Raw genomic sequence first — 16,900 nt, 5'->3', positions numbered from 1 at the left:
GGGGATGCTTGAGCATAGCGCTTTAAGTGTACTTTCTTTTGAATGGTATTTTTGCAGTGCAGTATTCCTGCTTAACTTCAGTGAAGGCTCCAAGTTCCTCTTCCAGCAATGGAAGATTCAACTTTAATCGGAGCGGGTTAAAAGCGGACCTTTTCTTCGCTTTGTATATTTCTACCCGGACACTATTCAGTGCCGGACAGATTCCGTTGACATTGCTGCTGTTACCAAACCAGAAGGTTTCCGTGCAGGGAGCCTCCGTGACTCTGCAGCCCGCTTCTCGGCTCTAACAGCGGGTTTTCGTGCAGCCATGTATCGGCGGCCGCTGCAGTTCGCCGCCAGAAGCTTCGCTCATGTGTCCGCCTGCAGGGCCGCCTCCGCCGGGGGCAAGGTAAGAAACGCCCCGCTGGCGTTAGCTTAGCCGGCTAACAGGTGAAGAAGTTGAGGCTGATGTTCGAGGTGACAGCTGGGTGAACACACAGCGACAGGTGACCGAGTGAGCGCTCATCTGTCTCCGTGTGTGTTTGAGTTTCACACAGACTCACACGGACAGCCTGCGAGCTCCATTAGCAGGATTAATCTCAGGGCTCAGATTAATGGAGGCGAACTCGACCAAAGACTCGCAGTAACAGCTCTAAAGTGCGCTCCCAGTTTAAAGGCTTTCTTTACACCGAGCACAGAAACTCTACATCACACGTTCAATCCGAGGCTTCTGTCATATGTGAATAATAACGTGTTTGTCACCCAAGATAATGAAATTACTCTGTAGAAGACCAGAGTCATCAGTCACGTGTTCGAGCTTCGCTTTGGTCCAAATGTTTTAATGGGTCACTGAACCATAGACTGTATTTAAATGATGGACGTGTCAGCTGTTTGTGTTGTTAAAACCTCTGTGTTATCCTGTTGGCATGATGATGATGATGATGATGTTTACAGGAGGTAGAAGTGAACGAAGGTTGAGCTCTGTCCACAAACCACGTGGGTGCAACAAATAGACCAGTATAGACCGTCCAATGGTTTACTGTCAAAAACTGGACCAGAGACAAATATGACAAATAATGTGGCACAGCCGCCGTATTATTTATCCGATAACTGCATAAAAAGGACACAAACATGGTCCAGAAGTTCAGTTCAGGGACTTGTCACCTAGTCAGCTGATCCAAGTGTCAGAAAATAATCAGCTGAGCACAGTGGACTCGGAGAGGTGCTGTTGTGTGTCAGGCCTGTGCACCAAGGTGCCGCCGCACTATAATAAAGTGAGGGTAACGGACTACTACTTTTAGTGCCGACTAGCACGAGCAGCAACATTTAAAGTTGAAGCAGCACACATCCACAGCTGGGATACTACTCAAAGTCGCCTAACTCGAGTATGAAATTGGATTAGGGAAAGGATTTTTGTATCCAGCTGTAAACATGTTTTTTTTCCTGCTGTAAAGTTGGACATTTTAATATCAGTCTGAGGGTCCAGGGTGTCCAATGCACGCGGGCTCTTTTAATACATGCAGGATGTTTGGGCTTCGTCTTGCTGAAGTAAGCGGTGCTTTACCTGGAAAAAGACTGGAGCGCAGAAAATATTATTCTGAAGTCTGTAATACTGTTTAGCATAAATGGTGCCTTCACAGACAAACAGTCCATCGGTCCGTCACAGGAGCTGGTTTTTGAGCTGTGCAGGGTCACGTTTAGGTTATTGATTATTCAGCTCACAGGAAAGGTGACCCCCCCTCATGTCTGATCATCTTAAATGAACTCTGGGCTCAGAGGAGGTGGCCCACTTTCTCAGTCTTGTGTGCATTTCTTTCTGAGTGTGGTGAAGTTTTATTTTGGCACCGCTTTGAAATCTCGAGGTGTTTGTCTTCTGCCACAGGCCTGGCTGATTCAGTCTGTGACAGAGGCTTTAAGCTGTGCTCTTTGCACATGTGCAGTGCAGCAGCTGTTTCAATAACCACCATTTAAAGCAACAACCAGATAATGACCTAAAGGTTCTTTAGGTACTAAATGTTTTTTGAGAATTGAACTAAAGCTTTGCCAGCAGTTGTGCTGATGCAGATGTTGAGGTTTAATATTTGTTGTTGTTCCCTCAGTGTCTCTTTGAGACAGTATATGGGAGTTTAGGCCATCAGCTCATAGCAGCGGTCTCTTCATTCTCTTTGAGCTTTAGTCCATTTTGAAAGGTTTTAAATTTACATCATGTTTTTACAAATCTGAATGAACTTAATCAGATCAGTTAATCAGATTATTGTTGCAGGTCTTTCTACTCAGTGACGTTGGGTGGTGCAGAGACTTAACAGTTTATAAATGTTGACTCAGAGAAAGCCTGTCCAGCAGTCAGAGGGTTAATGAAGGATGTTTCGTGCAGTTCAAACAAAAAATGCTAAAGGGTCACGAAAACTGGCTAAACCTGAGAACAACACTGAGCTGTGACGTGAAGATCACTGCTGTTAGTGGGAGACGAGCAGGTGTTTGAGCGGTCTTTAAAAACAAGTCAACAAATAAAACAGTCGATCGTTTGTGTTCAGCCTGACTTAACTTCTCTCTCCTTGCAGGGGTTGGATCAGGAAGCCTGTTTCAGAGCGCTGGCCGCCTGTCAGCAGGCGGGCGTCTCCTCTCCATTAGTAACGCCGTGCCGGACGCTGCATGTCGCCACACAGGTAACATCTCACGCAAGCACATGAACAAATAACCCTCATTGTTTAACCCACAGATGGACTGCTTCAAAACAGCTGTGCAGCAGCTCTTTTGTCCCAGTGGGGGGGGCCACCGATATGCCAAACATATATACTCTTTGCTGATAAATAACACTTTTCTTTTCACTCGGTCGATTCCATCTCCGTCATCTCGGAGGCATTTTGTGAAGCCAGTTGTTCTGCACTCGGGACCTCCTCATTTTCTGCTTAAATGAAAACAAATAAACTGTAATTCCTCTTTTAAAGGGTTGATTATTCAGCCTGTAGTTTTTCACACCTGCTTGGATTTCAGGATGAATTTAATGAATTCTGAGTTCAGTCGTGTCGTATTCGTGCCTTTAAAGCACTTCCTGCCTGCTCCGTGTGTTCGAGGCTTCAACTGGTTTTGTTGTTTTTAATGAAGCTTGAAAACTGGGAGAAAACTTCGGCACATCTGCGCGTCCTGATGAAGGTTAGCGGGGTCGTGGTGGCTGTAATAAAACTGTCAAAGCACGAAGACGGCGTGCAGCTCGGAGTAGGTCAGCGTATTAATTTAGTGAGCGGTAAAGGTCGCGCCGCACAGGTGCGTCGTCACGTGCTGATTAAACCAGGGTCACGCAGCACACGTTTGACATCCCACCTGCTGAAGGAGCAGTTTCTGTTTTCGCTGTCGTTTTTTTCACCGCTCCGCTTTTTCTTTTTGTCCTTCAGCTCCGTAACGTGAAGGAGACGCATCAGCACACGGACGAGGAGGTCGGCGCCTTCACAAAGCTCATCGAGGCGATGGGCTTCACGGGACCGCTCAAATACAATAAATGGGTGAGTGCAGAAGAGACGGGTGAGACGTGGGCTGAAAACGAGCAGGTGATGGTGATTTGGCTTCATTTGATGTGTGAAATCAACACGAGCACTTAGTGTCATGTTAAATGTGTTTAATGTGCCTCCCAGGCCGCCTGTTACCTGCTGACGTGTCCGTTCTGCACTCAAACAACCTTTCATTCAAAAGCAACACGCTTACGTCCTTTAAACGCACCTTCTGATGAATGTGTGCCACCCTGATTGGTCGACAGGTAACAAAAACTAACCGGTGTGTCGGGTCAGACGTTTCTACCTGTACTGTCAGGGCAGCGTTTCCCCTCCTGCTCTCTGTGGTTGAATAAAACCAAACTGCACTTGGACACAACAGAGTAATAAAACATTTGTTATGGAAGATGCAGAAGGCCAAAAATACAAATAACGTCACTGCAGTGGGAGTGATATTCACCAGAGGTGTGTGTGTGCACGTGTGTGTAGCTTTCATTCATGGCGTCACACTCTTGTAGTCGGTATGTTTTCCAGGAATGCGCAGGTCACTAAAGGAATAAACAGTTGGAGCTGTGGCAGGCTTCAGTGATGTGGGAGGTTTTGGCTAAAGGCGGGAAGGTTGCGTGCGTGCCGAGGAATGTCAGGCGAGCAGAGAGCTGGGCCGCCCGCCGGACCGGCAGCGTTTGGCTCGCTGGCACACCTCCGAACTCGTGTCCTGCTCCTGCGCGTGTTTACTCTACAGATAAAACCGCCGTCAGAGACGCACAGATCAGCCTTAAATCCCAGAACAATCCCACAGAAATGCTCGCTGTTGTTAAATGAAGCTCATCGGGCGAGTCGCCCTTCCAGCTGAAAGTTGCTGAACCAGGCAAACTCATTTGGATAAGTAACTCGTAGCTGTCAGCTGTAGCTGTGAGTGCGATGTTGTGGTTGCAGAGTGACGACGTCAGACGTGATGTTTTTGTTTCCACAGAAAATCAAGATTGCTGCTCTGCGGATGTACACGTGCTGCGTGGAGAGAATCAACTATGACGAGTTCTTCGACAGTGAGTTTACCACGCTCGGCTCCCTGGGCCGCCGTTCATGTTGTTCCCACTTTGCCTCGGACATGCTTATTGGTGACGGGCTTGTGTTTGCTGATATTTATCCCAAAAAAACCTGAAGAACAACTTTTCTCAGTAACATAAAAACACAAACGCAGAACAAACCGAAGAGCTCAGATATAAATCTCACGTAATGAGAAGCTTAAAACGAACGCTGATATGACTCCCAGCTGTGAAGGATTCAACTCTGAGCTGTGGATTTGTCCTCCGTTCTGTGGTATCGTCACCTTCCCGCTCAGGCGTGGACGGTAAATGTGTCGCTTTGTGTTGTGGAGACGTTCAAACCTTCAGCTCTGCCGCTTATTCCCCTTAAACTCTCAGATATGAGTGTTTTAAAAAGAAAAGCACATCTTATGTTAGTGCTGTGCGATATGACCAAAATCTCATTTGTCGTCCCGACAGCCATATTTATCACAAAAATGTTACATTTTCTGTAAATTCTGTGAATCGCGATGCGTGAAACGATACATTTGTAGACATAAGTTGTAACGGCCGCCATTTTTCTTTGTGAGTATTTATCCCACGACGTGCTGCGGGGAAAAGCCCGTGCTAACGTTTGAGTCTGAGGTTTATTTGGAGCACCTGGCGGCTCTTCGTTGCTCCTCATCAGTAAACTCTCTCCACACTCTGTCACGTGACTCGTGCGTCGGTGGCAGCAGAGGTTTGTCGTGTTTGAGTCTGAGGTGTTGGTGTGAGACTTCTCATAACCAAACCATGTCCACGCTACAGTGTCAGCCCCTCGTTTTGATTGGTCCTTCTGTTTGTCGTCATTTATTTTGGAAAATCTCAAAAAGATCTTCAGCTTTATTGTGAAAGATTTATGTGGGAAATAAACAAGCGGACGGCAGAGCCACATGCTGGGTTTACTTTTGTTGTTGCTAACGACAACGTGTAAAAACAGTCACTTGTCTGTCCGCAGTGTGTTTATATAAGAGAGAGAACATTAACCAATGAATACAGCTGCTACAGTGACCATCAAAACCATGAACAATGTTCCCGCAAACAGTTTTTGCGACACCTCGAAACAATGATGGTGTGTAAAATGAAACGATAGACGTTTTCATATCGTCGTCCGATATACGTGGTGACGTCAAACAGCCCTACTGTATGCTGATGTAGTTGCAGAGTCTGACGCAGGTGCGGCGTGCAGAGAATCCTAATGAATCCTAATGTGTGTGTTTCAGAGTGCACCCTCCCTGACACTCTCAACTCCTGGTTCCTGGTTGCACAGCTGCACGTATGGTGAGTCGCACAAACGCATCCTCTCAGCTACCAGTTTATTAGGTACACCTGTACAGCTGGATTTATCCAATCAGCCAATCAGATGGTTTGTTTGCTGCTCTGAGGAATCTGTGTGCTGATTGGCGTAAGCAGCAAAGGGAGCCGTGGTCCGTGTCGACCGCGCTGTCTGTGCGGTTGCTGCTCTTCCGTGCATTTATTAGCCCAGTCGTGTGTCATGTGATGTATTTTTGCTTTGACAGTTATCTTCCTTCACATGTTGTGTAACATTAAACGTCCTCTGTAGCATGCAAAGAATCCAGTTCACAGTGAGAGAATGCATATAATATATAATTGTATTATTATTATTATTGATGTGTTTATGTGGTCTAAATGGAAGCGTCTGATAGTTTTTAATGATGTAATGATGTCGCTGTTGCTCCTGCTGTGGCTGGGACAGTGACGCTCTTCATACGATGAGCACACGGCTTCACTCGTCACAGCGATTTAAGGCTGTGCGCTCGTTTCAGTCTCCTTGTTGTGTTCTTGTGCTCTCAGGATGTGTTTGGTGCGGATGCGTCAGGAGGGCAGAGAGGGGAAGTACATGTGCCGTTACATCGTGCACTCCATGTGGGAGGATGTGGAGCAGAGGAGCAAAATCATGGGGGTACGTTATGTTTCTGATCTTGAAGGGGAAAAAAATTAAATTCAGAGGCATGAAAGCAGGTGAAACAGTCTCAGCTGAGAGTATTAAAGTCTCCACAAAGACACCAACACATGTAGAGACAACCGACCTCTACGTGTGCAGCAACGTCTGCATAACTTCTGCAACTAAACGAAAGCAACAGAAGCAATACCAACAAAGCAGCCACGGTAACCACAGCAACAGCTGCAACCAGACCCTCTGTCATATCGTGAAGTGCGCACACACACACACACACACACACACACACACACGCAGGCTGGTGCACAGCGTGCATAATACACAGGCTGTAAATATCATGCGACTGTATTTCCACTTTTCAGCGTCACTGCTGGGAGAAAGATCTCAGCCTGTTGGAACTTTGTATGTTTGATGCCTGAAATCCTGATTTATTCTTGGTTTAAAACTAAAATGATCATGTAACAAAGGTTTTCTGTTACTCATTCATTCGGGTTATTTACTGAAGCTGAGTTTGCAAATTCAGATATTTTCCCAGCTGTTTAATTCCTGCCAGAGTTTTAGTGTGTAACAGAAGCTTTCACTCTAATTCTCCCTCAGCGACAAAAATCCCGTGTTGAAGCTTTTGCATCAACTCGGCTGATTGGCTGATAGGTTTGTGGTTACGGCCGCAGCAGAGGTTGCGCTGCTGTCAGAATCGGCCAGCTCTCCTGCTGGAACAGAATCTGGATCTTCAGGTTCCAGCAGGAATGCTTTGGCAGTGGTTCAGTCTCCTGCAGCACACGGTCAGTGTTTCACAGCTGTGAATGTCGATCAGCACGTACGAACTGCCTTCGCCACGAACAGGACTCGTGTTGCTGTGCAGTCTAACCCTGATCTGAGTCAGCTCCACTGAGCTGCTGCATCTGCTTCATAATGTCAGTAACCAACTGTTCATGGAAATGTGGTGATTACAGACTGTTTTCAACTTAAGCATGAAAGTGAAAAGATGAGAAAACAAAGTAACAGAATAGACAAACGCACAACAGTCGTCTCCTGCTCAAAATGTGAACTTTGAATAATTGGGATTATTTACTCAAACTAAATTAAAATATTTTTGACTTTTTTCTGTTGAAAGCTGCAAAGAAATGCAGGAAACCCTGTTTTCTGAAAGAAAAGTCACATGATCAGAGCACACACAGATCTACCGCACGCTCTGAGGTAAATTAAAAGGTTTCTGTAATTTTGGGATTTGCAAACTTGGAAGTTTTCCGCCCACAAAGTAAACCACAAAGATTCAAAGTCAGCATTTCTTTTGTTTCCTTTGCTTTCCTGGAAATGCCCCGGACCACCGATACAACCCCAGCTCACTGGGAATGCTCAGTCCAGCTTATCCCAGCTGCATTTATCTGCAGATCCTGTAAGCTGCAGTAACTGTTGTCCTCACGGGGAGGACGAGGCTCGACTGTGTAGCACTGATTAGCTGACTTTGTCAAATAACCTCATATAAATAAATCTATTAAATATGGACTGAATGGAGCAAACACACTGACAAGCTGCTGCTGCTGGATGTGTGATCCAAATACTGCATCGGTGCATCTGGACCATTCATAGATCATCTTCCCAGTTAAAGGAGCAGCGTGAAGCTAAAGTGTTCATCATGGACAAACGACTGCAGGTCTGTTAGCCCTTCCTTCTGTCACGCCCCTCCAGCTTTCACTGCACCCTCGAGCACTCCACCCATCCAGGTATTAAAGGTACTCTGAGCTGTCTTTGGGCACATAGTCTCAACTTATTTCAACCTGCAGACGCAGGTAAGCAACCTTCTGTTCAGGTGCCAAGTTCGGGGGATAAAAGTAGACCCACCCCTGCTCACCACCTTTCACTGAGGCCAGCTCCACAGTGGAACAGAGGCCAGCCCTGGGTTCGAGATGCTACACTGTTGAGGCAAGCCCGAGTCTGAACCCTAGCTGGGAACTCTCAGGCTGTTCCCCACCAGAGGGGTGCTGTTCCAAGAGCCACTTTTGGCAACCAGGGATTGGCCCGCAGGGGTGTCCGCCCCTTACCGTGGCCCAATCCACACAGCACCAGACCCCTACACCTCCTGCCACGGGTCAGGGAGCCGCAGGAGCGAACTGTCCAAAAGTCGTAGGTATTAAGTTACTGTTTTAGAAAGCATAAGCTGGAAATGTTCATCATTTAGAAACTGGCGCTGGGCAAAGTTTGAGAACTGGCTTTCTGATTGTTTTTCTTTATTAAATGTAATTAACTTAATCGCTTTAGCTCCAGAATGAAACATGAAAACTTCAGCAGGGCAGACGTTTGGAACTGAAGAGCTGAGAACGAGCACACGCTGATGACTGATTATTTTACTGCATTAATACAGACTTGACAGCAGCAGTATTTTCCACAGCAGCTCAGGTTCCTCAGAAGTGCTTCTGTGACATTAAATCGCCACAAATCTACAAACACGTCTCCAAGCTAAATGTCATTCTGTTACATAAATATTCATTATTTCAGCCACATTTCCCCTTCGAGCTGATGCAACAGTGCGTTCAGTTTTATCCGTGCCGTTGCATGCTACAAAGGATGCAGGTTTTGTTGATTTTAAAGTTTTACATCAGCGTAATTGTGCCAACAAATCCCCGGAGAGCGAGCCTGGCTGCGGCCGCCTTGTCCACAGAGTCGTTCCTCTATTTTCTGTCAGTGGAGCAGCTCCAGGAAGTGTCGCTCATTGACATAAATCTGGGCTCTGAGCACACGAAGCTTTCAGAAACACTTTGTCCTTCTATAATGCAGATTATTCTGGATTCGAGTCTCAAAGCTAACAGAGGGGAAAAACCCACTTTAATTACGGGTGTTTGCGTTTAAGAATTAAAGAGTTGTGACAAAGAATGTAAATGTAGGGCGGCAGGATATTAAACAGGGTCAAAACGCGTAAAAGCACAGCTCGAGCAGTCTGCTCTCACTCCTCAGAGCATCCTCGGTTCTTTCCTCATGTCGTAGTCCCAAAGTGAGACACGCCTGCCTCTGAGCCTCGTTTATGAATTGCACGTTTGTACCCCTCCACTTACTGTTAAGCCTGATATTTTTAGGTGCTTTAAAATTCTCCAAAATCAAACAGTTTGGTGCTGCTGAGAGTTAAAACGGTCCACAGTCTCAGCATCCTTCATAAAACGTCATCGTACCACAATACGCACAAACGCTACGTCAGACCTGAAAAAGAGGATTTACGAGTTTTTGGCTGAATTAGATGATCGACGCTGTTCTCAGTCAAAGTTCATGCTGAGGATTCTCAGTAGCAGAGACACTGTGGGAGGAATGCGACGTCAAAAGCCGACCAAACTTCGTCCAATAGAACGTCCGAGACGATCCATGCACAGCTCCAGGTTTCCACACCTGATCCATGTCCACACTGAACCCTCAGCTGGTCCCGATTCTTCACCGAGGCAGTGAAATATTTGGAGTCCAAGACCCCGTCAGCTCGTGGGCTGCAGTTACAGAGTTTTAGCTGATGGCTAACGCCCTGACGAAAAAGGTTGTGAATGCGATAACTTGAGTACAAGGCGGTGTGGGATTTTGAGATTGAGATCTTTACTGTATCTACCAGGAGGCTGCTGCCAGTATTTTAAACACTGAGCTGAAAGACGTGCAGCACAGGAACAGAGCTGATAAAACGCTGGAGAGGCGAGAGCGTCACAGTCTTTTGGGTTCGTGCCTTCAAATAGAAACAGAACTGCAGAAGGGCCAGAGCTTCATCCAGTGCAGGAAAACATTTTCTGCCTGATGCAGCTTTCCTTGTTGGAGCAGAAAAGTTTTCATCTTTAAGCGTGTGGTGTAAACACTCATAAAATCAGAGGGTTGCCGTTCAGGTGGGAGCAGGAGGGACTGGTCTTTGGAGATTTAGTTGACTCGTAGTGAAGGTGTGAATCCACACCCCATCACAGCCTCTTGGATTTGGCTGTAAAGCGAGCTCAGCGGCAGCCAAGCAGCAGCTTTCAGCGCTCTTCATATTAAGGAGCTCTTTAGTTTTGCTCCTTTTGCTTCGTGTGACAGAAAGAGGTCAGAGATGAGAAATTACAGTCTGGCTTGTGAGGTCACTCCTGCAGCGTGGGCACGCATGCATCGGTCTCGTACGCAGCAGGTGTTTTCACAGCTGCATACGTGACCTTTTGTCAGCATGTGTACGTAAACCTGCGTGTTCTGTATGTCAAGCGTGTCAGCACAGAGTTACAACAAAGTCCGGTTTCTTTTAAAGTTCAATAGTAAAGATGTTCAGAGGTCGAGTCTGACCTCACATTTCTCTTGTTCAGAGCTCACTTGTTTTGTGACCTTTAACCTTACGCTGAAGTCATTAACTTAAGTCATGGGAGTTTGCAGCTTCTTTATGTCCCAGCTGTACACGCAGAGCAGCTGTTTTCAGCTGGTTTCTCTCCTGTAGTCAGACTGAAAGGTGAAACGAGACGTTTACTGGCAGAAAAACGATCTGCTGATGTTTTGATAATCAAAGATTTGTTTCAGTGCTCGCCAGCAGATCTGTGGAAGCGCTCGGGGACGTTTCCTCTGTTTTGTGGGGCGATCGTGGCTCAAGAGTTGGGAGTTCGTCTTGTAATCGGAAGGTTGCCAATTCGAGCCCCGACAGTCTCGGTCGTTGTGTCCTTGGGCGAGACACTTCACCCGTTGCCTACTGGTGGTGGTCAGAGGGCCCGGTGGCGCCAGTGTCTGGCAGCCAGGGTGGCTGTGGCTACGATGTAGCTGCCATCACCAGTGTGTGAATGTGTGTGTGAATGGGTGGATGACTGGATATGTAAAGCGCTTTGGGGTCCTTAGGGACGAGTAAAGCGTTATATAAATACAGGCCATTTACCATTTTTATTTAGCAAGTTAAAGTTTTTAGTGAACCGTCCGTTCATGATGTCACATTTCAATCATTATCACGACCTGAGCCTGTTACAAACAGCAGATAACAGCAGTAACCTCAGTACAGCAGTCAGAGATACTGAGGAAGCCTCACTGTGCACAGCTGACTGTGACGTTACCCTCAGTGATATCCGAACAGTCCAAAAGCTTCGTTTGCACATTTATGCAACAGCAAAATACATTTTTCCATCTGAAGCATTAGTTAGCAGAAAAATTTGACTTATTTTCATTCTTATTAAGTCTTATTATTTGTTTGATGCTTGCTGAATAATCCATCTGATGAGATTCCCGAACGTTCTTTTAGTCCGGACGTTGCGTTTGAGCTCCTGCTGTTGACTGACTGCAGGTTTCCCAGCCTCACAGCCAGTACAGCTGCATGACGTTAGCACCGTTCACTAGCGATGCGGCTGCAGCACTGTTTGATGGCCAAAGCTGTACGTGTATCAGATCAAGAGTGTTTATCGGACTGTAGAGTCATAAATATGAATAAATTGAATATCTTTAAAGGAACAGACGAAAGCAAGAAGCGAGTTAGATAAACATGCAGCCGTGAACATCGTGAAGTCTTTTTTTTCCTTGGATAATCATCTTTTTTTCTTCTTTTTTTTTTCTTGATTCCCTAAAACGCAAATTTCCTAATCAAGCTCTACATGAGCAGCTTATATTTACACAGCCAGCAGCAGTGATTGGAGCTGCTCTAAGGTTTCATAGTGGCTGAGGCAGAGCGCAGGAAAAACATCGCTCATTTTCTCCACGTTCATAATCACTGCTGCGCCTCCTCAGCGCCCGCACTCTCTACACTCCAGCCTGTGCAGCATTGGGAAATGTTCACCTTTGGATTCAGTGGCGACAGCAGGAAGGTTTTCTCACATTTACAGTGGGGCAAAAAAGTATTTAGTCAGCCACCGATTGTGCAAGTTCCCCCACTTAAAATGATGACAGAGGTCAGTAATTTGCACCAGAGGTACACTTCAACTGATCATTTTGACCCCACGGGATGAGATCTTGCGTGGAGCCCCAGATCGAGGGAGATTATCAGTGGTCTTGTATGTCTTCCATTTTCTGATGATTGCTCCCACAGTTGATTTTTTCACACCAAGCTGCTTGCCTATTGTAGATTCACTCTTCCCAGTCTGGTGCAGGTCTACAATACTTTTCCTGGTGTCCTTCGAAAGCTCTTTGGTCTTGGCCATGGCGGAGTTTGGAGTCTGACTGTTTGAGGCTGTGGACAGGTGTCTTTTATACAGATGATGAGTTCAAACAGGTGCCATTCATACAGGTAACGAGTGGGGGACAGAAAAGCTTCTTACAGAAGACGTTACAGGTCTGTGAGAGCCAGAGATTTTCCTTGTTTGAGGTGACCAAATACTTATTTTCCACCCTGATTTACCAATAAATTCTTTACAAATCCTACCATGTGGATTCATGGATTTTTTTTTTCACATTCTGTCTCTCACAGTTGAAGTGTACCTCTGGTGCAAATTACTGACCTCTGTCATCATTTTAAGTGGGGGAACTTGCACAATCGGTGGCTGACTAAATACTTTTTTGCCCCACTGTAAATGTCAGAAAACCTTCCATTTTTGCTGTGTGCACGACAGTGTTGGTGCAAACCTTCGCACAGACCCTACAGTATGATCCGTGTGATTCACCTGCGGCCCGAGAGCTTCAGTCGTCCAGTAGAACAAATGAACAGCACAGGGAGCGTTTTTTGATTTTACTGGTCAATGTGTGGATTTTTAAAATTTATTTATTTATTTTTCTATTAAAAATGATGAAAAGTATCATGTGTATATGAATAGAAAAAGAATTGGGAATCAGAATGTTTTGCAGTTTTTACTTGGTAATCAAAACTTCTTTGATCAATCAAATGATGAACCTGTACTTTATTTAACTTTTTTTTATTTTATTTCAATATTGACATCTCCAAAATTATTGGAAGTGTTTGGACAAACCTGGGACTGGACATTCAGCGTCCCCATAGAGTTAACCTGACAGCAGCCATATTATTGGTCAGAAAATGTCATTAAAAATGCACCAAAAGGCTCTGACAGCACAAACAGAGCAGACAGCTAGCAGCTACAGCCGCCTGTGTCGCCATCCACCTGTCAGTCAAAAAGAGGCCACGCCCCCTAATATTCAAACTTTTAAGCTTTATTGCAATTTAACCCCCTCTGCAGCTATGAAGGAAGGATTCTCCACAGAGACCAAACAGTTTGTGTGTCAGACTCTAAACATGTTTATTTCTGCTGTAAAGTTTTAACATGGGAGTCTATGGCACTGACTCCCTGCTGGAGCCTCTGCTGGACGTTAGAGGAACTGCAGGTTTCTGCACTTCAGCCTTGGCTTCACTTTTCCAGCCCAGACGTTTCTGCCTGGCACGAATGTACAAATCTTGTATTCTCGATCTCTGCTGTGCTTCACTCTGATTTGTCTTCCTCTGTTTAATGATGCAGATTGATGCCATCCACAGAAAGGAAGCGATGAAAGCGATGACCGAAACCTTCTATGCAGCGATATTTGGATACGACGAGGTAAGACAAAGAATTTTAAACTTGCTGTTTTACGGCCGACATTCAAACTCTGCTCAAAGGCGACTGGAAATCTGTTTCGAATGACCTTTGAGAGTTCATCTTAGATGCACTGCAGACTCACTCAATTTTAACTCCGGTCCAAAGTCTGGATCCTGATTGGATCACACAGCTGGGACATGTCAGCAAACAACAACTGCAGATATCAGGTTAGAAGAAACTTCATGCATGTGAACACGTGTGTTGGTACCTGCAGGGAATCCTGTCCGATGACTGTGTGCTGGCGGCGGCTCTGTGGAGAAACCTGTTCAACCGTCAGTGTGAAGACCCCGGACAGCTCGAGCTCATGGTGGAGTACGTCCGCAAACAGGTGAGCTTTAGTCTTTCTAACACGTGCACTTTGTTGCGTTTGAATTGTGATGTCCTGATAAGACCTCGGCACATGCTTCGGGCCCACGTTCTCCGGGCTTGACTCCATCTGTTTTCTTAACCACAGGAATCCAGAGTCTTCTGCTGATGAGCAAATTGGGTTTAACACTGGTTTATGTGCACGTCTCCATGCAGAGAGCTCTCCCACAGTGAGCTGCTCGCGGTCCGACAGAATTAGTTGGTTTTCCATGTCTGCACTGAGAGCTCGGGGCTTATTAGGATAGTTCTTCAGCAGCGCTAAAGAAGCAAAGCTGATTATTTACCGTCCATCTACGTCATTACCCTGAGCGATGGGCGTGAGCTCTGGGTAATGACCCAAAACACGAGTTCGCGGTAATAAGCGGTTAAACTGAGTTTTCTTGGAAAGGTGGTGAGGCTCAGCGTTATACAGCGGGTGAGGAGTCTCATCATTCAGGAAGGACTCGGGATGTCTCTTCCTGGGTGAAGATGTCCTACCTGGAGGCTCCCGGGGTAGAAATGAGACTCTCTCAGCTGGTCTGGGAACAGCTCGGTGTTCCCCGGATGAACTGGAGGAGGGGGGGAAGGGTGAGGGAGGTCTGGGCCTCTCTGCTTAGGCTGCAGCCCTAAGACTCAACTCCAGGGAAGCAGCAGAGGATTGATGGACGTGCGAGTAGTTCAAAATGTTGATGGAACCTGGAAATTGTACCTGATGTGTTTCCTTAGAAATCCGTGAGATTTATTCACAGAGTTTATGACGCTGTAACGTTTGCAGAAAGGAAAACAGTCGATGTTGATCCATCAGCTGTGAGGGTAAATGTGGACGTGCTGCTGTGTGCAGATGCAGTACATCGACGCGCTGGACGGGGACGACCTGCTGCTCACAGGAGAGGTGAAGTGGCGCCCCCTGGTGGAGGAGAACGCACAGAGCATCCTGAAGGTGGTCAAACCCACGTACAACGATGCCGGACTGTGACAGACACTTGTTGCACTTCAGTTTCCTTTCATCCTTTCCTGGGTTATGTTTTCTCCTCCCCTTCTTTTCCTCATAACTCCTCCTCTCCTCTGTTATGAGATTTTAATTTGACATCAGGTCTGTTGTTGTAGCTTTTTTTTTTTTTTCTTCTTTTTTCCTCTTGTGTTCAGAGCACTTATTCTCCCAATGATGTGTCCACCAGAGGTCTGATTCTAGAGGGTCGGTGTATATATGTAGATTAGACGGTCAGGGATGAGGATTGTGGGCCGCGTCGCACGTACAGCCGTCGTCCTCCATCTTTGTCCTGTTGGGTTTGAGAGTGTCTGCTGCTTCCTGTCTGTGAAAACACACATATTTATATTTTCTCAGTTTTATAAGTACCGCCACGCTGTATTTATAAAGTATTTTGTACCTTCGAGCTTGCTCTTCTCCTGCAGAGGTGTCGTCTGAGACTTCTGTTACTGCTCCTTCACTGTGTTTAAATAAAGTTTTGCTCTGTGAGGTTAAAACGATCCTTGTAGATTGTCAGTGAGGTGTCCATAATGCTCTCACACCGCAACAGGAAGCTGAACCCTCAAAGACACGACGTCATTCTTGTTTTTAAAAAGTGAATAAATAAAGTTTCTCTGAACGGCGTCTGCTCCTGACTCCTTTTCTGTGCTCAGTTTTCTCAGGTTAAATGCAAACTTGACTTGTGGTTTATTTATCTACTGCTAATACCAGGTGAACGTGGCAACAAATGGCTGCAGCAGAGGAAGAAGAATTTTAATTAAAGGAGGGTGAAAAAAGATCTTTGACCTTATAAATATAAAAAAACTTGAATTTTCTTTTATTTGTATGGCATCATTTATATGGATTACAATAACAGCTGCCTCAATAAAATGACCCCCTATGACCAAGATTTTTGGCAACAGTGGGAAGGAAAAACTTAACAGGAAGAAAGATCCAGCAGAACCAGGTTTGGGGAGGGGCGGGGCCATCTGGCACGACGTGCTGTGGAAGAGAGCCAGAGATTAATAATCATAATCAATACTCATAGTTAAATGGTTGGAGGTCAGAAATAATCCAGTAAAAATGTTAAAAAGTTTTGTCTCCTTCCTTCACACAGACGTCACTCAGCTGTGACGGACCAATAAGCGCCCTCTGGTCGAGGCTCGAGCTCAATGATGATGTCAGATTGTCCTCCTGCGCATGTTCAGGTCTGCATAACATCATGAGCTAATCTAAGGCACACGTGGGCGTGTCTGTGCTTGTACAGAGTGAGAGTGCCCTTCATACTTTGTGTTCTTTCTTTCCTGATGTCTGTCTTTTGAAACTTGAACGTGTTTATAAGGAAGAGAGAAAAAAACAGAAGATTGACCTTCACCGTCAGAGCTCAGCTCAAGAGAAATCACGAGGCGCTGCCGCACAGGAAATACCAAATCCATCAGAGTAAAAGGATTGTGTGCGCTGCTGAGTTGGACTGTGGGATGCTGGATGAGTGGTGTCTTGTTCTGGTCAAGGTTTCAATATGTTTGGCTCCTGTAAGGATGCCTTCACCCAAAACACAACCTGTCATTGGCCAACTTCCACATACCTACTGACGGGCTGTACCCAGTGATGCCTGTAGTTGGGGATGGTTGTGCCTTGGCTCTCTTCCACAGCATGTCTTTATCCTGTCT

The 16,900-nt window shown here is 45.9% G+C and overlaps 1 protein-coding gene across 1 annotated transcript; it reads left to right on the top strand.

Moving 5' to 3' along the window:
- Positions 1-175: 175 nt before the first annotated feature.
- Positions 176-15,883, top strand: uqcc1 (ubiquinol-cytochrome c reductase complex assembly factor 1). The gene is made up of 9 exons (XM_086293738.1): positions 176-388; positions 2,541-2,645; positions 3,372-3,479; positions 4,438-4,510; positions 5,752-5,809; positions 6,344-6,452; positions 13,802-13,879; positions 14,133-14,246; positions 15,105-15,883. Exons 1-9 carry the CDS (start codon positions 308-310, stop codon positions 15,237-15,239), a joined length of 861 nt encoding a protein of 286 aa, XP_086149864.1. The 5' UTR covers positions 176-307; the 3' UTR covers positions 15,240-15,883.
- Positions 15,884-16,900: the final 1,017 nt, after the last annotated feature.

Source organism: Aulonocara sp. 'chitande type north' Nkhata Bay, linkage group LG5 (genome assembly GCF_057382095.1).
Source record: "Aulonocara sp. 'chitande type north' Nkhata Bay isolate Kocher_YH1m ecotype deep benthic linkage group LG5, A_spYH_male_GT1.1, whole genome shotgun sequence".
In the NCBI taxonomy this organism is placed as follows: Eukaryota; Metazoa; Chordata; class Actinopteri; order Cichliformes; family Cichlidae; genus Aulonocara; species Aulonocara sp. 'chitande type north' Nkhata Bay.
The sequence above is the reverse complement of the archived record's forward strand: the minus strand, read 5'-3'. Positions and strand labels throughout refer to the sequence as shown.

Coding starts and splice junctions, on each gene's coding strand:
- uqcc1 (XM_086293738.1), top strand. CDS start 308: ATGTATCGGCGGCCGCTGCAGTTCGCCGCCAGAAGCTTCGCTCATGTG. Junction 6,453..13,801: donor AGAGGAGCAAAATCATGGGG/GTACGTTATGTT, acceptor TTAATGATGCAG/ATTGATGCCATCCACAGAAA. Junction 14,247..15,104: donor TGGAGTACGTCCGCAAACAG/GTGAGCTTTAGT, acceptor TGCTGTGTGCAG/ATGCAGTACATCGACGCGCT.